The sequence below is a fragment of the Pteropus medius genome, unplaced genomic scaffold (genome assembly GCF_902729225.1).
Source record: "Pteropus medius unplaced genomic scaffold, Ma_sr-lr_union100, whole genome shotgun sequence".
Lineage (NCBI taxonomy): Eukaryota > Metazoa > Chordata > Mammalia > Chiroptera > Pteropodidae > Pteropus > Pteropus medius.
This window is the reverse complement of record NW_024349796.1, coordinates 3,825,212-3,850,307: the sequence shown is the minus strand read 5'-3', so window position 1 is coordinate 3,850,307 and position 25,096 is coordinate 3,825,212. Positions and strand designations below refer to the sequence as shown.

At 39.2% G+C, this 25,096-nt stretch overlaps 1 protein-coding gene across 1 annotated transcript in view; it reads right to left on the bottom strand.

Moving 5' to 3' along the window:
• The window catches only part of DRC8 (dynein regulatory complex subunit 8), a 75,054-nt gene extending 50,273 nt beyond the window's left edge, over nt 1-24,781 (bottom strand). Inside the window, exon 1 of the mRNA XM_039883252.1 lies at nt 24,612-24,781. Within this exon, the coding sequence (XP_039739186.1) occupies nt 24,612-24,642 (31 nt within the window). The 5' untranslated portion in view covers nt 24,643-24,781. The remainder of the gene's footprint in view (nt 1-24,611) is intronic.
• Between the last annotated feature and the right edge of the window lie 315 nt (nt 24,782-25,096).

Here is a 25,096-nt window from a genome sequence, read left to right as displayed (position 1 = left end):
TAACGCTCAATTTCCTCTTCTATAAAGTTCAAATAATCGCGATCATCATCATATTTATCATTATCAGGAGCAGCGGCAGCAGCATAAATAACAACAGCCACCTTGCAAGATTGCTCTAAGGATTAAAGAAAATGATGTACGTGGAGACCCTGGCACAAAGGAGAACTCAGCAGGTGTTGCTATCATTATTTCTCACAAAAATCGTCTGGATTAGGCATTCATATCTTTATGTAACAGATGAGGTTACTGAGGCTCAGAAAGTTAAATAAATCACTTGAAGGCAAATATCTAGTAAATGGAAAATTGAAGATTCAAGCTAAAGTTTGTATGGTTTCAAAGAGTCTATACTTTTAGCTACATTATTCTAGGTCTCATTGCTTTTAAAAAGGGCTTAGATTATCATATAATAGAGTTGAAATTTAAGATTGATATGTCTATAATTCTTCATAAAAAAGACCTTTGAATCTTTGAAAATGTTTATACTTACAAGTTTTATAATACTTATTTATACAGTAGTAGTAGAAAAAGACAAAGAATCGTCGGATTTTACATTAAATATATAGCACATAACAAAATAGAACTTGGGGATACTACATTTTTGTTTCCAATTGAAGATAACTGCTCCAACTATGGTCAATTTTATAGCCCATTTTTAATATATTCCTACCACAGGGTCTTAAAAAGTATAGTTCATGCAATAACACTACAGTAAGGCTTCCGACCAGACGTGAAGGGTTGCAAGCAAGTCTTATGTATTACATTTCTGCTTACCCGTTTCAGAGAACATTTCATAACAACAACAACAAAAAGTAAAAAACAAACAAACAAAAAACAGTAAAAAACTGATTCAAATGTTAATGAACAAAATTAGGGTGCTTTTCATTCTTTATAGGGACAACTTAGTGGGGACGAAAGAAATAAACCCATTTCCCATTTAGAAAAAAAAAGTGCAGCTCGATGCCGGCGTTCATTTAACATCACGCGTGGGAATGCTACGTTTTCTAGGATTTGACATTTTCAGCCGTTGAGAATTACTGCATTTTATAACTGGAAATAGCACTACTAAAAACAGAACGACGTTATTTGTTTCCAAAAACTATCGATATACTAGAGCAATGCAAAAATAATAATAAAAGTGAGGTATTTCGTGACAAATTCTGGGAGTGAGGTTAAGACTGTAATCTGAGAATTACCTCGGGGTAAATGCTGCAGCCACAAGAGCCACCGGCGAGTATTCTCGGGGCAAACGGGAAATGGGTTAAAAGAAAAATTGAGTAAGTAGAAAAACTAAAATGAGAGACATACAGCTTGAAGAGAAAACATAAAAATGTGGTGAGGGAGTATGTAAAATATAAAAGAGACAACTTTTTGTATTCTAGTAAAATACAACCATTTGGGAGGTTCTCATATGATTATGATACAAACCGAAAAGTCAAATTAAATCCTGTGTAATTTTAAATTTTAATATGTTATGATAAAATAAACTCCTTGTGGTGTACTTGTCATTCCTTTAGAGGAAGAATTTGTTTTTAAGACATAAATAACTACAAATATACAAATCATTACAAATGCATTTCATGAATTTAATGCATTAATTATGCACTCAGTCTTAACACTTCATGCTGTGGACTAACAGATCTATTTGTCTAGCTTTAAGCCCTTTCTCACCAAAGTGACAGTCCTATATTTCTACTACATATCTCACCTCCTCAAACTCAACCTATCCAAAAGGAAACTAATTTTCCAGCAGACCCTCTCCAGCCATCTTCAGATGGAGGGTTCTCTGAACCTATCATTGACTACAGGCCATCTGTTCATGCCCCCAGCTCTAAAACAGGCTCGTACATTAAGACTTTGTTGACTCATTTCTCCACCACTGGCTGATTCTCCCTCTTTCTTTGGATAACTTTTTTAGATCCCAGGTATTAATATTTCAAACCAAAATGTGAGAAATGATTATGCTTGCAAACAATATTCAATAAATATTTACTGAATGGAAGATGACCCTGAAGAAGACATAAGGGTCATTGGGGTGATAACTGGATTATTAAAGACGAGGCAGTAACGAGGAAAATGAGAAGTAACATTTCTTGAACTGATTGAAACCCGACATTGAGTGGTCCTCCCTTATCTGCGGTTTCACTTTCCAGTTTCAATGACCCGCAGTCAACTGTGGTCCATGAAATATTAAACGGAAAATTCCAGAACAAAACAATTCAAAAGTTTTAAGTTGAAATCTCTCACCATTCCGCTTCATCCCGCCCAGCACATAATTCATCCCTTTGTCCAGCAGCTCCCTGCCTGTCACGTAGTAGTTGTCCTGATTATCAGATAGAGTGTCGAGGTATCTCACCCTTATTTTACTTAGTAATTGCCCCACAGCGCAAGAATAGTGATGTCGACAATTTGGATATGCCAAAGAGAAGCCATAAAATGCCTCCTTTAAATGAAAAAGATTAAGGTTCTCAACTTAATTTAAAAAAAAAAAAACATAAGCTGAGGTAGCTAAGATCTACTGTAAGACCAAATCTTCTATCCCCCAAATTGTGAAGAATAAAGAAATTAGTGCTAGTTTTGCTGTCACACATCAAAGTGCAAAAGTTACAGCCGCAGTGTGTGAAAAGTGGCTCGTTAAGATGGAAAAGGCGTTACATGTTATCATGGGTATGTACGTGCAGGAAAGACGGCATATACAGGTATTCAGTACTATCTGTGGTTTCGGCATCCACTGGGCTTCTGGGAACCCATCTCCATAGGTGAGGGGATGACTGGAGCCGTGTCTTTTAAGAATTTAGCAAGGAAATGGAGGGAACTCACACAACCGAAAGATTCGCAAGACTAAAAGAAAAAAAAATTCGAGATTTGAGAATGTTTGAGGGCAAAAAAGAAATCGGTCAAGACAAATCTGCAGACAGAAATTCTTATTGCCTGCAGTTTTGTATCTTCAATCTCATCCCTCATGTCGTTGCCGAAGTGGTATGTATAAAACGCACTTCCACCTGAAAGCTCTTCAGAAACTCCCCATCACCTACAGCATAAAATCTAAGGTCCTTCGCAATACACAGGAAAATCTCCCTGACCTAGTCAGCTATTTCCACCTTGCTCTAGACACCACACGCAGTGATTCTCAAGGGCGAAAGAACCAGCACCAGGCCAGCTGTATGAGAATCACCCAAGAACTTGTTTAAAATATAAATCTAGAAGGTTTGCCTCTGGAACTTCTGATGCAGTAACCTGGGTGAGGAATCTGTATTTTAACAGAGTACTTTAGGGGATTTGACAAGCGACAAAGTTTGGGAATCACTACCTTAATAGAACAGAGTAGTTTTAAAGCACATCAGGCTTTGGAGCAAGAGACAACCCAAAACAAATCCCTGCTCCACACCTTTAAGATGCTGCTCTGCCATCTCTTCCACGGAGCCTCCACCCACACACTCCCCAATCTTCTCTCTCTCATTCTCTAGGCTGGGCCAAGTACCCGTCCTCTATGATTACACAGCATCCTGTGTTTACGTCTCTTCGTTCATGTAATAATATTTATTGAGCATCTACTATGTATTAGACACTGAAGACACAATGAAGAACAAAACTGATGTGCTGATAGTCTAATGGAAAATCAGATATTAAACAAATTATACAAATAATTACAACTGTGATTAAACCATTGCACTGCAACCGATTATTTGTATCTGACTTTTCTCACTAAATACTAAGTCCTCCGAAGCCCTATCAAATTCATCTTTATTTCTCTGGCATTCAGCAATGTCTGGCATAGAAGAGATATTAATAAATAATCTTAACTAAAGAGAAAGCTTAATTAATGAAGGCAAGTCCTGGAGAAGACAAGCGTGAATGAGATCACGAGTACAAATGAGAAAATTAGCTTTGACGGAGAGAGGGGAAGCGCGGCTCTTCTAAAATAACTGAAGGAAGGTAGGGAAGCAGAGGGTCGATGCAGATACGTTTACAGGTGGAGGCAACGAGCTAAGGGAGCCCAGGCCTAATGGTAACCACTTTTGAAAGGACAGAGCAAGATCGCCTACTGAGAATAAGGAGGCTGAAGCTGGATCAGACGCTTTAAGGTAGACGCCCAGCCCCGAGCCAGGGGAGGCTAAAGCGGACACTTGAAGATCCTCTGCCTCCTCCTTCTCCTTCCTTCCCTTTTCCCTCCTCCTTTTCCTTTTCTTTTCCTACTTCATTTTCTTCGACACCCAGGATCCACATACTCTTCCTATTTAGAGGGAATCCCTGCTGAGTATGTTAGTAAAACAATGTCTTCCTTCTCGCAAAGTAAGCCAAAGAGGCTAGGTCGTCCCTCTCCCAGTCTTCTGGCAGTAAAGGAACAGGCATGTGAGCGAGGCTCGGCCAAGCGAATATTCTCGTGCAGGATTCTGAATCTTAAGGAGGCAATACAAAGAAATAGGGACGATGTTTAAATTACGCATGGAGATGACGAGAGCGATAACTGAGAATTTAGCAGCCGCGGTGCCAGCAGTGGAAAACTGACCGAACTGTCCTGTGGCATGACCTTACCTGTGGCACAGGCTGCCGAGTCCCCTTGGTTTTGTCCAAGCTGATTCTCCAGCTTTCCTGCTGATTTTGCGAGCTCACTGCTCTCTTCAAATAAATTCCTTTCCCAGTTACATTAGCCCGAATCTGTTTGATCTGATTGATAAGCTGGGAGAGGGGAGGGGGGGATAAAAGGAGCGAGGAAACCAGAGGTCTCCATACAATCCAACGGCAGGCATTCTATATGCAAGGAAGCGGAGCAGCACTGGAAATCCAGAGACTGCGGTCAGTCAATAGAATAAAAGAGTAGAGATTTCAAAGTCTCTCGCTGGATCTAGCCATGAGAGTAGGAGGCTGAAAAAGAATGGAAATGAAGGTCACCGAAGTTGAATAGAGTGTGTTGAAAGAGTGGCCTACCTGGTTACCGAAGTCACCCAGGATGATGGTGGAATTTGGAGCGGACAGAAAACAGGTAAAGAAGTGCCAAAGGCTATGCTCATCAAGGACAGGGAAACAGTGACAAAGAGGAAAGGTGAGTAAGATAGAACAAATTTCAAAGGAAAAAGAATTTTTATATAAGAATGAAAGAGCAATAATTAAGAGTTGGAAGCGAGCTGGTTCAACTTACTACTTGAAGGCAAAAGGCACAGGAGAACGCACTTCTCTTACTCAGAACGGCACCAAAAGGAGCAGTATGCCAGAAGGAAAGCCAGAATTAACTTAAGAAACTGAGAATAGAGCGATGCTCTATAAAAAGTATTTGTAAAGAAGTTTATTTACATTAGAATAAGTCTGAGGCGCCAAAGGCCTCCGTGGAAAGTGGTGAGAAGTCAGTAGGAGGACAAGAAAGGACAGGTGAAGAAGGTCAGAGCTGCACGCAGAAGGGAATACAGCAGGTAACTGACGAGAGACGTCACATGGGAAACAGGAGCCGAACAGCTGAACAGCTACTGCTGAATACTAAAGAAAGTCCGTATTTAAATACAAAGACGATAACCCCATGGAATATTGTTCTACCGTTTCACTTAAGGCCTGGACTCCTGAGTCTTTTTTCCCAAACTTAAGTTCAGATCTATGTTTTCTGAGTTCTCGAACAAGCTACTTGATTTCTTTAAGCTTTAATTGAGGGTAGCAGTTCCCTTCAGGACTGTAAATCCCAAATGAACAACATGTGGCAGTCTTACACAGTGCTTAGAACCGGTAGGACTAATAAATGCTCACTAGACTAGGAAATTCTTAAAGGCAGGAACATGGCAAACCACCTCCAGATGGCCCCTAATGATTCCCGCCTCTTGGTTTTCACACATATGTATGTTCCCTTTTCACACTATGCTAGGGCTGATGGTGTGACCAATATAATACGGCAGAAGTAATGGCATACCACTCGCATAATAGGTAATGCAGAACTTTGGTACCTGAAAGTGAGGTGCTGTCGTAACAAATGCCTACAAATGTGGAAGAGGCTTTGGAGTCAGGGAGTGATGGCTTTGGAGCAGGCTGTAGGTTAGAGCTCAAAGAAAAGCGAGGACAATCATATTGGAAACTGCAAAGCGGGTCCTTTTGATGAAGAGCAGAAAATCCGCTGTTAATACAGGAAACAGAAAATATGCCTAACGAACTTAGTGGTGGAGATAAAGGGATTTTGGGGAAAAGTACTGAAGGGGCTCCCTGGTTCCTTCTGGCTGCAGATAATACAACAGAAGAGGAGAAAGATCATCTAGAGGAAAAGCTGTTCAATACGAAGGAGCCAGGAATTGCTAGTTAAGAAAATGCCCTGCCTTTCCAGGTGGCAACAGATGCTAAGAAATGACTTCTGGGCACAGATCAAATTGGGGCACTGCCAGGAAAAGTCTGAATGTGAAACAAAGTATGTAGCTGTAAAATCCTTTGTTAAAATCTCAGAAAGATCAAATATGGTGTCTCAGGGCACCACTCAAACTTGCAAAAGAACCTCTAAAGAGTCTAAGGGTGTGTCTCACAGATCCTTTCAATTAAATAGGGCTTCCAACGAAGCCTCTTGTCTCTCAGCTGTCTCTGCAGAAGCCCGAAGCAGAGACTGGCTCACCTCAAATAAATCTGTGCATGTGTCTTTTGCTTAATGGACAATAAGATTCACAGAATACCCACAAAGATTTTAAGAGAATTATACCTGAACCTCTAGCTCGGATTGAAAAACGAGGATAGAGACAGTATTAAAGTTAAAAAAAATTTCTGGACTCCCCAAGATCCTATTGGCAGAAAATAGGTTTAAGAAAACTGCTTAGCTGAAAACATGTACCATCTCTAGCAAAAGGGAAGATGACACAGAAGGTTGAACCGAGAGCCCAGAGGGCAGAGCTAAAAGCCACCCAGAATCATTTCTGGACTATAGGACCAAGTCCTAATCAGGAACCATCCAACATTTGCCCAACTGGATCTTATGGGCCAGTGACTCCTGTGTGTCTTCCCCGCCACCTCATTTTTAATAGAGGTATGTATGGGGGTAATCCTTTACCTATCCCACTGCATGTTAGATGGCAAATAACTTGTCTCTTTAGTTCACATGTCTGCAGATTGAGAGAAACTGTACTGAAGGAACTATACTTAAGTAATTAGAGCCAAGGAACCTCACCCGTACCTGGGCTTGACATAGATATGACATTCTGGACTTTTAGTTGATGCTCTAATGAGATGGGACTTTGATGGGCCTTGGAAGAGGGTGAGTGAGAGGGATGTGACTCACTGGGGGCCAGAGGGAAGGCTGTGGTAACCAGCTCCAAGATGGTTCCAAACGACGCCCCATCTTGGGATTCACACCACCGTAGAGTCGCCTCCAATATCATACCAATGTTAGTTTATGTCATCAACAGACTGTGGCAAAAATAATTCTGAGATTAGGTTATGCAAGACATTGTGGCTTCTGTCTTGATCTCTGTCTGTCTCTTGGGTGACTCACTCTGGACAATGCCAGACACATGCTGTAATGACACCCAAATGGCCTATGGAGAATCCTGTGTATCAAGAAACTGACCAGTAAGGAACTGAGGCCACCGCAGCCATGTAAGTGAGCCCAGACTCATGAGAGAGTCTGAGCCAGGATTACCCAGTAAAGCTACATCTGGAAACGGTATAAGAAAGTGTTTATTGCTTTAAGCTGCTAGGTTTGGGGGTAATTGGTTACACAACAATAGTTAACTGCTACAGGGATTATGTCCAATTCATTCCTTTACTTCTGTAATCCTGGCTGTTTAATACATTTTGCAAAATCAAATTAGTTTTCCTTTCCCTTCTCTCTATCATCTAGATTTGTCGCTTTCTCAATTTTATGAAGAATTCGAGGTTTGAAAAATTATTTTAGTAGTATAAAAAACTTTCCCTCACTAAACATATATTTAGCTGTGTTCCACTGCTGCTGTATCTACCCTGTAAGAGAAATGTGGCCCAACTCAGCTTTAAAAGGAGCTGGGGAGGTTTCTGTCTTGTCATAGCTTGCTATTTTACTGTAAACAGCTTTTATAAATTTTAAGGAAAGGTTTTCCTTGACGAAAAAATTTTCAAGCCTAGAAACAGAGTGTAATCACAGAAATGTGTATATAAAGATGTCTGTCAACTGCATTTTATGGTTAAGAAACTTTACTTCAGTTTTCAGCTCTTCATCAGCTATTTCTCTCTCTCCTTTCTCATGTAGTTTAAAAAACAGTCACAAATGTAAAAGAACTTCTCTAAAAACCAACTGATTTCTTCTTCGATTAATCAGTCCAGAAAGTCAATTTTAACAACTCTCTTTACTTTCCACATTATGAAAACCAGAAAAAAAATCTTTTTAAAAGGCTCAGGCTACTTGAAAATGACTTGAAAGGCATGGAATGTCAAGAAAAAATAGTATTTCTTTATAAATATTTGTTTACTGATTGTAAATAAATGTCAAGATGTTCATGTGATATTTTTAGAAATTTGGAGCATTAATATAGAAGTTTAAAATAGCAGGTAATAGCATAATGCTGACCAAACAAACCCTGCCTATTACTAACTATATATTTGATCGAATAGGCCCTGCCTCCTACGAGCCTATTTCTTCATCTTTAAAGTGAGAATAATACCTCATAAAGTTTTAATGAAGATTAAATGTAATAAAGTGTATAAAGGGATTACCATAAAATTGGTTCATTGTGAACAAGCTCTCAGTAAATGCAACCCGAATGATAACTAAGACTAATAACAAAAAAGAAATTGTTCATTAAAAGTTATTTTATTAACTCAACAAGAAAACTACAACCCAGGTTTTAAAATGGGCATTCTCACATACCGCCCGCACTCCCCCCCACACACAGGTGGTCCCCAACTTATGAAGGTTCAAGGTATGATTTTTCAACTTTATAACAGAGCAAAAGTGATATCCATACAAACATTGTTTTTCCACTTTCAGCACAGTATTCAATAAGTTACATGAGATATTCAACATTTTATTATAAAATAGCCTTTGTGTTAGATGATTTTGCCCAACTACAGACTAAATTAAGTGCTCTGAGCACCTTTAAGGTAGGCGAGGCCAAGCTTTGATGTTCAGTGGGTTAGGTGTCCTAAATACATTTTCAACTTACAATATTTTTAACTTCCATTGGGTTTATTGGGATATAATCCCCTCATAAGTCAAGGGGCGTCTGCATATAAAAATATGTGAGCTGATGGATACGTTCATTGACTAGATGAGAGGAATCCTTTCATAATGTATAAGTTATATCAAATCATCTCAATGTATCCTTTAAATATCTTATAATTACATTTTTCAAGTATACCAATAAAGTTGGGGCAAAAATGGGCAAAAGTTGTGAACAGATACCTCACCAAAGATATACAGATGGCAAATAAGCATATTAAAAGATGCTCAAGATCATGTCATCAGGGAATCAAAAATTAAAACGAGATACCACCGCTCACTATTAGAAAGGCTAAAATGCAAAAAACTGACAGTATCAAATGCTGACAAAAATATGGAACAACAGGAAGTCTCATTCGTTACTAATGGGAATGCAAAATGGTGCAGCCACTTTAGAGGACAGTTTGGCAGTTTCTTACAGAGGTAAACCTAGTCTTAGCATACAAGATCCATCAATCACAGTCCTTGATATTTACCTAAATTTGTTGAAAACTTATGTCCTCATAAAACCTGCACTTGAGTGTTTATAACTTTACTCCTAATTGCCAACCCCTGGAAGCAACCAAGATGTCCTTCGATAGGTGAATAGATAAACTGTGGCACATCCATACATTGGAATTATCATTCAGCAATTAAAAAAAATGAACTACCAAGCCATGAAAAGACATGTAGGGACACTGCATAATGCTAAGACGCCAGTCTGAAAAGGCTGTGTACTTTATGATTCCGATAATATGACATTCTGGAAAATCAAAATTATAAAGGCAGGAAAAAGATCAGTAGTTGTCAGGGATTTGAAAGGAGTGGGAGATGGTTAAATATGTGATGAAATTTTTTAGGGTGGTAAAACAATTTTGATGACACTGTAACAATGGATACATGACACTGCATTTGTCAAAACTCACAGAACTCTTTATTGTACAAAAAGTGAACCTTAATATATGCCAATTAAAATTATTTAGGAGGAGGATGGGACGCAGACTGTGACAAAAGAAACTAACTGTATTACAAATGTATAGAATAATCTGACTGAAGGAAATGGAGGAAAAAAGATGCTGACTTAAGTAACTTCAAAAATAAAGATCTGTAAGACTAAAGGCAAAAGGAACTACACGTAAGCACTGTGCTCCAGTTGATAAAAGTGTTTCCCACGGGGGTACTAGTCACGATCCTGACACTGCTATACATGTGTACTGGAGCTGGACAATGAAGTCCATGGATAGTGTGTGGTAGAAGCCAGGTTTCTCATTGTCAGCCTAGAAACTTACCAATAAACAATGGTAGAAGGTTAAAATGATCCATGTAATAACGGATTATTATTGGAGATATCAATATGAACTCATGTTCAGGTTAATATAGATACTGATAGTTACACATATAAATCTTTATCGACATATGTATGTACACAGGTTAGTGTGGCACATATTTCCTTGTTCTGTCAGCTGGGAGCACCTAGAAACAATAACACCCCAAAAGCAGTGAGTACGCCTAACGCCCAGATCTTGGTTTCTAATACCATTTTCCAAAAAGGAATAAGGGCTGATTCTGGGACTGGGGCAAGAAATATAAAGGATGAGCGCAGAATATCTTATTGCCAGAAAGAAAGTGCTTTAAAAAACAACACAAAAACAAAAACCCTCACAACGATGGGGCTATATCAGAGGGACAAAGAAACCAACTGAAAGATCTGCCAATGGCTAAAGCTAAAACAATTTGAGCAACAAAATAAATAAGTAGTACTGGATTACAACCAAAAGTATAAAGTAAATATCCACGAGTCTATATCGACATAAATGAATGATTGAGTAAACAGATAAATAGGAGAGAAGAAACAAACATCCTGTGCAGAACTACAAATAAGTTATGTAGATTCTCTGCCCTCACAGATTCACAGTGTCACCCCGCAGCCCTCACATGTGGGCTGTGCACAGTGACTTCCTTCCAAAGAGTACAGTACGGAAAGGGGGAAAGAGTGATTTGACAGTGGAGAAACCTGGCAGGCACCAGCAGCTAAGTGATCCAGGCAAACATCAACAGTGATAAATTATATTGACGTTACTGGCACTTTACCTCTGTGGTCTTCCTCCCCAAATCCTATAACCCCCATTTAATCCTGAGAAAAACATCAAACAAATTCTAGTAAAGAGGATTCTACAAAATAGCCAGCTAGTAATCCTCAAAACTGTCAAAGCAGTCATCAAAAACAAAGTCTGAGAAACTGCCACAGCGAAGAGGAGCTTAAGGAGATACGACAACTAAATGTAATTTGGTATTTTAGATGGGGTCCTGGAGCAGAAAAAGAACATTAGACAAAAATTAAGGAAACTGTATAAAATACGGCTTTAGTTAATTTTAAAAATTACTTTATTAAAATCTTACTTTGAACACATGTTGCCACCATTTCTACGCTGCGGCGGTGACGATTACGATCACAGACCAGAGCCACACTGGGCTTAAAGATCAGCTCCACCACTTATCGGCTTTGTAACCTTTTGGACAAGTTACTTAACTCCAAAAGGTTACAGGCCTCATAAAAGAACAATATATTATCTTGGACAAGAATAAAAAGGACATATCGAGAATATTTCACAAGTTTGTTTTGAAAGGTACTGCCTGAACTATAGTAATAGACAATGAAAGTTACCCATTACCATTACTAATTTTTCTAATTTGGGCAAGTTGATTAGTAGATTTGATTGAGAGGAATTACATTTTTTATTACTCGTTTACATGAAACATATATAGAAAGAGGAAATAGGCAAAAAAAATCTAATTTCACACTCAAGATTACTAGCATTAGTTTTCGTGAAGTTACAAACCTTACTGGAATCTGCTGATATTCACTAATATTTTTGGAACTAAAAATTAATAAATTTTTATATAGGGTTACATATATAAATCATCTTTCTTAAAATATTAAATAAGTTTATATTTCATACGCCTTTAAAAATTTATTCTTTACTTTTTTTAGTTGTTTTTACTCAAAGACAAAAACATACGGCATCTTCTTTATTATAAAATAAATATAATTAAATTAATATATCAATATAACAATAAAACGCCTTTTTAATTGGTGAAATCCCAGTTAGAGGCAAGTTATATCATTATACAGTAATTCCTTTTTTCTTTAATTTCATATTAGGCCCTACCAAAGCCAACAATTTGTCATTATATTTGTTTTTCAGCAGTGGAAATGCTAAGGCTGAAAACTAGCTATTATACCAAGTTAAAATAAAACCATTGAAAGAAAAAAGTTACATTTGATTTCAAAAGAAGAAATTAATGATAATAAATATAGAGGGAGTTGTCATAACCAAAGGTTACAGAGAGGTTTTTAAACAAATAGTGCAGCTCAGTTTTTTTCTAAAGCTAAGTTGTCTGTATACATATTTAAATATTTAACTAAGTGCTCAAAACTCCACCTACAGAAATTAAGATAAAATAATAAGTCCCAAGAGGAATCCTTGCCATGAGAACTGTGTAAAGCACACAGCAAAGAAGGTAAAGAAATGCCCTTAAGGTTAATTAACTGTTAGTACAAATAATGTTATTGTTCTGTTTGACCCAAGTAGTGTAATGCCAATCCAGATACGCTGCTGAAAAACAAGAACCCAATTCTGGTCTTTATAAACAACTGGAACCAAAAGCAATATAAATATACCACCGAAACACCTGGCTTAAAAATGAAACACGATATTCATTCATCATCCAGATTTATGTTAATTTGTATTTTTATTTATCAAATGTTTATTGATCATCTACTACAAATACATTCCAATTTAAAACAAAAAGAAATTGGCTACAGCAAACCCTAACAGCGGGTGTGCTGAAACTCGGCAAGGTATGTAGACAGTACTGGAGAAGGCCGGGGGTGGCATCACCTCAGTCCTCGAGAGTGCGGCCCGGCAGAGACCAGGAGGAGGAGTCCGAAGCTGAAGTGAAGAGGTGTTTGTTCATTCCCATCCCTCTCCTCCAAATCCCAATATCCAGTCACAACCAAATTCAGACTCTAGACTAAAATCTGGGTCATGTCCTCTGCTGCCACCTAGTCCAAGACACCATGGTTATCTGCTCTTGGCCTGCTCCAATCTGCCAGGGGGCAGGCAAGTGATCTTTTTTAAAAAATAAACTGAATTCATTATCGCCCTGACTAAAGAGCTTCTATAGACCTGGCCTCTACCTGCTTTGCCAACCTCATTTCGCACCACTCTTCCCGCAGACCCCTGGCCTCTCCCTTCCAGCGACACCCGCCCTCAGTCATCCCTCTAGGCTCCTTCACTGCTTTAGGCTTTTGAATCCGCACTTCCTTTTGCTGACACAGGTTTTCAAAGAGGACGCCACACACAAAGCCTCTGAAGTGAGAAAGAATTAAATCAGGTGCCCCTACTCTTCTAGAACCTTGAACTTTTTTTAACTACTTATCCCAAATCTAGTTAATTAATTACGTAATTACAGTTCTCTCTTCTACAGTAATATAACCTCTAAGAGGGCAAGGCCCAAATCTCTTTACTTCCCCAGCATCTAGCACAGTGCCTGACACGATAAGTTACGACTGATGACATTTATGGAGCTCTTACTTCAAGCGAAGCTCTGCTGCATGCTTCGCCACCGTGTGAAGGTTCCACTGTTCCCCTCACTTGACGTGTGAGGAAGTTAGAGCAGTCAGACCCCTGGCCCAAAGTTACCCAGCTCTCAAATGGCGGAGCTGGAATTTGAATCTAACTCTATAGATTCACGTTCTTAACCACTGAGCAATACATCAAATGAAGCCTAAGATGAGGAAATAGTACGTGCACGGGCCAGCACTTTCGTTATGGCGACAACAAATAAATTGTTAATTAGGAAGTACAGAATGCATGGAGGGCGGTACCAGACGTGATCAGAAAAGAACCTGGAGACACAAAACATCCTGGTCGGCTCTGGTAGACAAAGACACACTAAGGTGCTGCTCCAGATTAAAGGACACTAAATAGACATGACGACTAAATGCAGTGTGTCTTCCTGGCCTGAAACCTGTACTAGAGGGGGAAATGCAGGCACTACTGACAACTGGGACAGCTGACAACATCAGAACATGAACTGTGGAATTAGATTTTAAAAAATTATAACTATGTTAAACTTCAAAGAGATTTGATATGAGACTATCTTTGTTCAGAGGAAATACACACCAAAGTATTAAGGAATAAAGTGGCATGATTATATGCGATTATATGCGATTATATGTAACGTAGTCTCAAATGTTTCAAGTAAAAAATATATATTATATAAAGTGTTATATTATTATAGATTACATTACAATATGTGTCATATTACATGTATATGAGAGAATGATAAAAATGCAGCAAAATGTCGAAATTAGTGAATTTGGGTAAAGGGAATGCAGGAATTCTCTACTATTACGATTTTTCCGTATATCTGAAATTATTTCACAAAGTTTGAATTATTTCGCAAAATTAATTTACAAGATGATTTTTAAAATTTTTCATTTATAGTTGACATATGATATTATAATAGTTTCAGGTGTACAATGTTGCAATTAGATATTTATATAACTTACAATCACCCTGATAAGTGTAGTACAAAATTATTTTTTAAATAGCCAATGTTGAATAAGGTATTGTCCAAGAACGAAATATCTGAATTTAAGATTTCAGAGGTTGCACGATTCTATTTACTTATTTTTTTTAGGCAAGGCAACCCTTGGTTGACTTCACAGATTGCAAGGACCTTGTCATCTTACAATCCCTTATTTTTTATGCCTACAGCACCTGGTCTTCCTAGATAGTCTCCCATCCAAGTACTAACCAGGCCCGATCCTACTTAGCTTCTGAGATCAGACAGGATCAGGCTTGCTCAGGCACAATTCTAGATCATGGCAACAATCTCCAGTTTGGCCTGAGAAGTAGGCAGCTGAGGTGTAATGAAGATACAATTCTTTGAAGCTGAGGTCACATTTGACACAGTTTCCCTCTCACTTCATTATACTGCAGCTTCATATAAAACTTCATATACTGATTTCACCTGAAGTTTTTTAACCTCTGAATCCCCGTTCACTTTTCTTTTGAAGCTTTTAGCGCTTATACTATTTTATAATGAAGTGACCGATGCAAATTGTCTAAGAGGGGCATATCTCCTCTTCTTCATTACTAATGAAGAGCTGAGCAAAGAGAATTTCAAATCCCCATCTCTCTGATATCCTGTTAGACACACTACCACTTTCCAGATTTATTATCTTGGGTCCTACTCAGAATATTTCATCCATATAATATTTTCATACAAATTTCAATGTCAGCTACTGTATCGATGGCAACAATGGCACATCGCCCCATCAACTGTGCCAGGTATCACTAAATCTGAGGTCTCTCTGATTTAGTCATCAGGGAGTAAACCTCCAGTCCTTTGCAAGGATGGAAGGGATCACCTGACTACTCCAGGGTATGGAATATCCAACCACTTGCCTTGTGACTTTCATCCAAACCTCCTATATTTAGCTGCACTCCGGACACATGCCTCAGAGATGGCTGCTGCCTCCCATTCTGAGCCGTCCTGGGGTTTTACAGATCCAGCTGGTTTGTTTCTTTTTGGCTCCCTCCTCTGCGGACTTATGTTTATTTTTTGGGTTCCGCTAGACTAGTTGCCATTTGTCCATCCACTTGGTAATTTATTATCTCCTCTCCTAATGTCATTTAACGAATTACTATTACCTCCTCTCCTATTCGCTTTATCCTTGTAGGTCTATGCCTTCTTTTTATTCTTTTACTGTCATTTTAGCAGGATTTCAAGATGAGTAAAAATAAACATGTGCTCGATCACCGACTTGAACTGGAAGTGCCATTCTAACTTTTGAAATGATATGGTTGGATTAAATACGTGATTTCTAATCTGAGTACCTCTGCAAATGTAATGGAGGTAGCTCTGAGCTATTTTCAATATTTCTGAAAGGTTAACAGAAAAATACATATACCCATAATTAGACCATGAAGGATGACATTAAATTCCTTCACCCAATGTGGTACTCCTGGTTCATTCATTCATTCAACGAATATTTACAGTGACTACTACATCCTACACAACGTTCTAAATTCTGGGAATAATCAAACAAAGTTTCTGACTTACGGAGTATCCACTATAATAAGATAGAGAAACGATAAGCAATTATTTATTTTATACTGATTATAAGCTCTGGTTGGCAATTCTGTCTCTCTGATTAATAATTTAAAAAAAATTAAAAGAACTGATGCAATTAATACAAAAAAATCACAAGGTATTCATAGAACTTAAAAATTAGATTATCCTCTTTTAGTAACTAGTAAGAACAGAGGTGAGAGTAAATGAAATTATTTTTCTAAAGGGGTAGAGGGTGGGGATCAAAGCTGGGTCAAAAGATCCTTGCATCAGAACATTTATTGCAGCATTATGTAATATATACCAGAAAATCTGGAAACAATCTAAACACCCAAGAGTCAGGAAAAGCTAAATATATTCCCTAAATATAATGAATGCAGCTATTATAAATGATGTTTTTGAGAAATACTTATGACATGAAAAAGTACTTATAACAGTAAGTGAAAGAGCTGAATATAAAACTATATACAATATCTCAAGTCTATAAAATAAACAAAATACAAATCTGCCTAGAAAAAAAGGGAATACATTAAAACGGCAAACTTTAGATTCTAGATCAATGGTTTTTATTAGCGTTCTAATCCTATGGTAACTTATTAGAAATGCAAATTCTCACACTCCTACCCCAGACTTACTACTGGTTTAAAAACTCTGGGCATGGGGCCCAGCAATCTCTTTTAACATGCCTTCTAATCACTTTAGTGGGCAAGTGATTCTGATGCATCCTAAAGTCTGAGCACTATTGCTCTACATATTGTCTTCCTTATATGAATTTCCACTTCCTTTGCCTATGTGAGGCACAATGGCTAAGAACATTGGCCTTGGAGTCAGACACTCTTGAACGTGAGTCCTTGCTTCCCCACGTAGCCATGCAACCCTGGTCATATGGCTTTACCTATCTGTCAGCACTTTAAATATTCCACGCCATTCTCACCTGGTTTACATGGTTTCTGACGAGTGTAAGTCAGGTTTTCCCCGCTCTGGCTTCTCTCAAGATTTTGTCTTTGGTTTTCTGCAGTTTGAATGTGATATGTCTAAGCATACGTTTTTGGGGTATTTATCCTGCTTGGTGTTCTCTTAGCTTCCTGGATCTGCTTTGGTGTCTGTCATTAATTTTGGAAAATTCTTGGTCATCATGACTTCAAATATTTCTTCTGCTCCATTCTTTCATTCTTTTTCTTCTGGTATTCCAAGTATGTATGTGTATTTTACACCTTTTAAAATTGTCCCACAGTTCTTGGAGGCTCTGTTTTTTTCATTCTTTCTTCTCTTCACGGTTCAGTTTGGGAAATGATGCTTTCCTCAGTCACGTTGAGCCTACTGAAAGGCACTCTTCATTCCCATTACAATGCGGCTGATTTCTAACATTTCCTTTTGATTCTTTCTTAGAGTTTCCATCTCTTTGCTTATACCACCCATCTGTTCTTACGTGTTACCTATTTTTCCCATTGGAGCCCTTAAATTATTAATCATAGCTCTCTTAACTTCTCTATTTCATAATTCCAGAATATGTATCATATATGAGTCCAGTCCCAATGCTTACTTCTAAACTGTGTTCTTCTTGCCTTTCAACATGACTTAATGATTTTTTGTTGAAAGCCAGACATGATGCATCAGGTCATAGGCACTGAGATAGGTCAACAGTGTGAGGCTTTATGTCCATTTGGCTAGGAGTAGGGCTGTGTTTAACGTTTGCTGTAGCTGTAGGGGCCAGATTTCTCTAAGAATTCTTCCTTGAGAGTCTGTACGTTGCACATCCTTTAGCTGGACTGTCGCCCTGATCATATCAATGCTGGTGAGGGTGAGGTCTGGGTGAAAAGCAGCTTTCTGTAATCTCATGACTCAATTTCAGTCTCCTAGTGGACCTGTGTCTCTGTGCTGTGACCCCCACAAGTAATTTTTAGCTTCTCCCCACCCCTGCAGAAGAGATAGGAACGCTAAAGGGAACTGGAGTTGGCTAACTGTAGATGGGTAGAATGAAGCTCTGGTAGAGTCTTTTCTCCCTGCTAAATGGATCCCCTGGAAAGTAGGTCTTTCTTATGGAGAATGCTCTCAAGAGATTTCAAAAATCGTTACTTTCCCCCTCCCCAAGGGGACGGTGGCTTTCTTGTCTCTGTACCAGATTATCTGGTGGGTTTCCTGGAAGTAAAACCCAAAAAAGTATGAGAGATCGCCTAGGACTGCAGGCTCCCTAGAAGTTTCTCACGCTGATGGCAGTCCACAGAGCCTCCATCAACTGGCCCAAATTACCAAGTTGTTTCTTCCAGTTTATAGTGACGGAAGTAATGACTTCCAAGCTCTTACCTGTTCGAGCTGAAATGGGAGGTCTGCTTTACCTACCTAAGCCCCTCGTTTCTTCATTTGTAAAAAGGGGATTAATAGAGGTGTCGCTCACATAGATTTGTTTGAAAGATTAAATAACACAAGCAATGTGAAATATTTAGCTCAGTGCCTACTTCAGAGTTAAATGCTCATTAGACTGGGAACTCACTGAACTGAAGTTCAGAGAAATTAAGTGACAGATATGTCCCAGTAAAATCTGAAAAATGGCAGTGTCCAAATTCAAGGCCAGGTCCTTAGGCTCTAACTCTATTACTGCATTTAAAAATTAAGTTATTTTATTACACTCTTAATATCTATAAAATTCATAGTAGAGGTTTATGAAGCGTTGTCAAGTATAGGGTATGGTAAACATGTTCTCACGAGTAGGCAAGAATAATTTATAACTGGAATAAATATTTTAAAATATAAAAATAGTTGCTAAATGGGTTATAAAACTTTTGTAGAAACGTTAAAATAATGAGACTTTTAAGAATAAATGCCCCTGAAAACCAAACCACGCTGACATCTTCTATGTACCTCTGTAATCCTTACCCATATATGCATATAATTTTTAGATACTGTTTTAAATGGCTGCAATCCAACAAGTCAATATATAACAACTTACTTTGCATACTACATTGCTGGACAAGTAGATTTTATCCATATTTTCAAATTTATAAATAACTCTAAAATATTCATGTTTGTGCTTATGTTTTTCTTCTTTTTCAGAATATATTTCTAAGGGTAAAAAAGCATGTGTGTATCACTTTTTTCTTTAATATGAATTTCCAAACCGCCTTCCAAAAACAATGTATCCATTTTTCCCCCCCCATTTTGGATGTATTCAACATCGCCATTTGTTTTTTTTTTTAATTGTGGCAAAATACACATAACAAAAACCTAACCATCTTAACCATCTTTAGGTGTACATTTCAGTAGTGCTAAGCAATGATACTGTTGTACAACCAACCTCCAAAACTCTTTTCATCTTGCAAAACCGAAACTCTCCATCTATCAAATAACAACTTCCCTGTTCCCCTTTCCATGGCAACGACCATTCTACTTTCCATCCTATGATCTGACTATTCTATGTAACTCGTATAAGCAAAATTATACATTACTTGTTTTTTGTGACTGGCTAAATTCACTTAGCATGATGTCTTCAAGGTTCATCCTTTTGGTAGCAAATAGAACTTCCTTTCTTTTTAAGGCTAAATAATATTTCATTGTATGTATGTATATAATTCATTTTGTTTATCCACCCATCCATTGATGGGCACTTGAATTGCTTCTACCTTTTGGCTATTATGAATAATGCTGCTATGAACACTAGATGTACAAATATCTGTTCGAGTTTCTGCTTTCAGTTATTCTGGGGGTAAACCTAGATGCGGAACTGCTGAATCATATGGTTATTCAATATCTAATTATTTAAGGAACCGCCATATTATTTTCCACAGCAGCTACACCATTTTACATTCCCATCAACAATACGCAATGGTTACAATTTCTCCACATCCTCACCAACATTTTATTACTTTTTTTCATAGTAACCATTCTAATAGGTGTAAGATGGTATCTCATTGTTCATTTAATTCTTTAAATTATGAATTTTTGACAAATTTTTATAGATTAGTACAAAGATAAGTTTAAGTCCAGTTTTTCTCCAAATTGTATTAATTCTATATTACAGAAAGTAAATTAAGTTTCAAGCAGCTAGTTTTCTTCTTCAGTTAGTCTGTAAGTTTTCTCTTCCAAGTGGCCCCCAAAATATGCACAAATGCATCACGTGTGATCAACGACTGGTGAGATTTAAGTTTTTCTTAACCCTTAGATTCCATGTCATGCATTTACTAATAGCTATTTATTCCCTAGAATGTACCAGGCACTTTCCTTCCCATTTATTCAATATTACTTTAATGCCACCCACCAGGCATTGTGGTGGGTGCTAGGAATATAAAGATGAATCAGAAGATACTATCCCCATTACATTATGAAATAGGTATAATTATTCCCACTTTACAGTTGAGGGACCTGAGTCTTCTTAAGTTTAGCATCTTGGCTAAGATCAGATAAAATTTGAGGAAGCTAGAATTCAAATTCAGGTCTTACTCCAAAGCTCACCTTTTCTACTATTCCATACTATATATACTCTGTACTATCAATAATTACCTTTTTAAAAAGTAATGTTCACCTGCAATTTCTGGTTTTTTACCTTAGATTTCCAAATGTTAGGCTTTGAGAAGAATGGCACGATTACAGAGAAAAAGAAAAAAATAATTAAAAACTTGTAAAATCTCTTCCATCTAGGAATTAATAACTGAATCGGAGGCACTTTACCAAGCAATGTTATCAGAACATGAGAAGTAACAAGGACTATTTTGTACAAACAAAAATATTAGTACAAAAATAGTAAATCCTAGAGCGAGTTTTAAGTATCTGAGGCTTATTTAATAAACTGACATACCATCCAAAGCTCACTGGACTGCCAAAAGTTAGACTTTTATTCCTAAACCGTTTGTTTCCCAGGTATGATTCTAACTATAAACAGAAGACCCTTTCAGTCCTATGTAAAATCCTCCAGGAGACAGACACAATAAAATAAGGTTAAAAGATCCAAAAAATCAACTATTGTGTTGATTCTACATTTAAACAAACATTTTTTAATCTAGGAAAAAAATTAATTATACTATGTTAAAACACAAAAGTGCTACAAATAAACACAATTTCAATGTACATAATCTGATATAATAGTCCCTGTCACAGATTTAATTTTCGTAACCAACATTCTCAATACTTATGTCAGGATTAATCCCTAAATGTTGAAGAAGAGCTGGATATGATGGCTACTCAGAAAACTAATCCTAAAAATCTCAAGATTAAAAACGAACTATTTAAAACATATGTATGTTTCTATGGAAGCAACCGAAGTGTCCTACGACCGATGATTGGATAAAGAAGCTGTTATACACACATACAATGGATTATTACTCAGCCATAAGAGATGAAATACTGCCATTTGCGACAACATGGATGGACCTCGAGATAATCATGCTAAGTGAAATAAGCCAGACAGAAAAAGCTGAAAACCACATGATGTCACTCATATGTGGGATATAAACTTAAAAGCGACAAACGAACAGTATAAACAGAGATTGATGGACATGGACAGTAGACTAGGGGTTACCAGAGGGTGGGAGGAGGAAGGGGGAAAGTAGATGGGGTAAAAGGGGTCAAATATGTGGTGACAGAAAGAAATCTAACTATGGGTGGTGAACACACAATGCAATATATATGTGCCTTACTATTAAATTGTACACCTGAAACTGGATTTCATTAACCAATGCCATCGTAATAAAAAATTTAAATGAATAAATAAAACATATGTTTCTACAAAGAGGATTTGTGTAATTATTTTTTAAAGACAAGCCGTGCATAACGTATTTGTAGAGCCAGATGGAAAATTAGCTTACCTGTAATGAAAAGAAAAAAGAACTAAAAATAGTTTTATCTACTTTTAGGTATAAATTTTGGGGGAAAAGGAAGTACTGCTTTGGTTAAAATATAAACATCTTTAACTAATTCAAATAATCTAAATTCAGCAAATACTGAGTTCCTACATTGTGCTGAGCACTCTGCAAGACATAGCACAACAGATCAAAAAAATGGTCCCTGCCCTCTTGGGGCTCATAGGGTATTGGATATATCCTCCAAAACCATCCTTTCTTTTGTGTGAGTCCATGTTCGTCAAGGAACTTTTGAAATATAAATTCATACTCCCCAAAACCTTAATGTCCATAAAACTGTATTGCAGAGATGAGCTTTCTGGTCAATATATCAACATACCCCACTTAAGCTAATAAACCATTCAAGTTTGCGTATCACTCTTAATGAATTTAGTTAGCTTGAGTGAATCCCCAAAGCCTGATCAATTCTCATTAATTGGCTAGATGTAATTTCTAAACCTTCAAAGATAATAATCAAATATAGGAGTAAAATGTCCATGCAATGATTACCCTCGGACGACACACCTTTATTTCATCATGCCCTTCAAACTGCAATTACAGTTAACTCCTAAAATTGTTAAGAATAAATGAGCTGTTCCAGGTAACAGTGCTTCTCAAACTTTAAGATGTTTTGGATCACCTGAGATCTGTTAAAACGCAGACTCTCATTCAGGGGTCAAGGGCAAGGGCTGAGATTTTTCATTTCTAGCAAGGTCTCACCGATGCCCAGGCTGCTGTCCACAGACCAGGAGGAAATACAACCTGGGACAGCATCTGACATAGGGGCTGCTCAGCCCCATTCACTGCTTCCTCCCACGTGTGGGTATCTTATCTCCCCTACTGATCCTAGGGAGAAAAGATGGTGGCTTTTCCATCTTTGTATCCTCCAAAGTCCTAACCCAATCAAAATGCTTTCGATATAATAGGCATTAAATATATGTCAACTGAATGAATGACATCCAGCTTTTAAGTCATTTACTTATATAGTGATACAATTGTTTCTGCCTCTGAATTAATCTATTTTAAATAGAAAAGTATTTTTTGAAAACTGAAAAATCAAGAAAGCTCTCAAGCTATTTTTCTAAAAACAAAAAAAAAATTGTATTTGCAGCCTAATCTAGTGCATTTTCTCATGTTGACCTAATCGAATCTTATTTTTAAAAAAACAAATATCCAAAATTACCTTGCTAATGTATCTCCTAATGATTTTTCCATTTTTGTCAGTAAGGACTTTATTAAAATAAGTCATTTGGCTTTCCGGGTTTTAAAATTTATCTTTAAAAATAATCATTTTATTAAGATGTATCTTATATCTTTATCGCATGATAAAATTATAAGGCCACCTTAGGAAACTTAACATCTATAAAATAATTATGATTTTTCAGACTAACGGTACCATAAAAAAATCAAATAGTATGACTGTTATCCATAGGTAGCTCTTTGGCACAGCTTTCTTTGCGATCACCATGACAAATGATCATTCAGAACTGCTTTCTTCACTTGTAAATACCAGTCGTTAACCTGATACTTTGTTCCATGCTGAGAAAAATGGTATGTTGATAGGGTGTGCTTAGAGCACTCGAGAAAGGTAACAAAGGAGGAATATTACTTTCATGTGTAAGAGGTTTGTCTCCAGTTTTACGGTTTCGATGTGTTTTGTTTTTGCGATGAGCCTGCCAATTAACAAACACAAACACGTTTGAGTAACTAACAGAAAATGGTAACCAAGGCTCGGGTTTGTAATCACACTGCCGAAACAGGCGTGAAGGTCTTGCAAACAGGCGTGGGTCACCACTTCCGCACACGAGCACCGAACCGGCCCTTCGGATCTTAGCGACAGGCCCGGCGGCGCCCGGGGCTCGGGCGCGTTCCCGTTCGCCCGATTGTTCTGTTTTTGTGTTTTAAGAGAAAACACCAGAAGGGTGGCGCAGCTCCGGCCTGCTCGGCAGGCACTGTGGCGGGTGCGGGCGCGGAGAGGACAACCGTGACCTCGAGGCCGTCCCCCCGCGTCCCCACCGACAAGGCAAAATGGTGGCGGCGGCCGCCATCCGGCCGGCCGGGCGGGGCAGCGGCGCGGCCGCAGAGGACACGCCGGCTTCCGGCGGCGGCGCGGTCCTCGCCCAGGCCGGCCCGGGGACCACGACCCGGGGGCTGCGGCCTGAGGGCCGGGGCGAGGGGCCGGAGGCCGGGCCCCCGCGACCGGGAACGAGGGCGCCATTACGGCCCCGGCCTGCAGCGCCTCGGCCACAACCCGCACTCGGGTCGCGCTTCGGCGCCCGAGGGCGGGACGAGGAAGGGACGAGGAAGGGGGCGGGCGGGGAGGGGACAGAGGGAGGGGACACAGGGCCCGGAGCGGGACGGGGCGGGGCCGGGGAGGCTGCGGGAGCGGGGAGCGCGGCCCCCTCCGCAGCCCCGCGCCCCGCGGCGGGAGCGCCCGAGAGAGGGTGACGCGCCCCGCCCGGCGCCTCCCCGCGCGGCCCGGGTCGCGGCGGGCGGCGAGGGCAGCCCCTTACCTGGGCCTTCCCTTTCTTTATCCTCCGCCATCTTGTGCGGAGCCCGTCGCCCGTCGCCCGGGAGATGCCCGTCGTTAACCCAGGGCGCGGCGTCCGCGTCCCTCCAGCCCCCGCGGCGAGTCGGGCCCCGAAGCCCCGCGGCTCCGAATCCCGAGGGAGGAGACCCCGGGCGGGTGGGGGAGGGGCGGCCCGCGCGCGCCCCTCCCCCTCCCCCGCGACCCCCGCGACCCCGCGCCGCCCCGGCCCCGGCCCTCTTCCTACGGGACCGCGGCCCGATTTCTCTGACGCAGAGGGCTTGTTTAATAAAGTTCCGAGCACCTCCTTTCCCTTCTTTCTGATCCATTTGCCGACATCAGACACCCTGCTCTTCCCCCGCCCCACCAGCACCCCTCATGTTTGAATGACGTGGCGCTGCTCGACTCTTTTCTTTCCTGCAGATTTTAAATCGCAGCTGGAGACCTGGGTGACGCGCCCGGCTCCCGAGG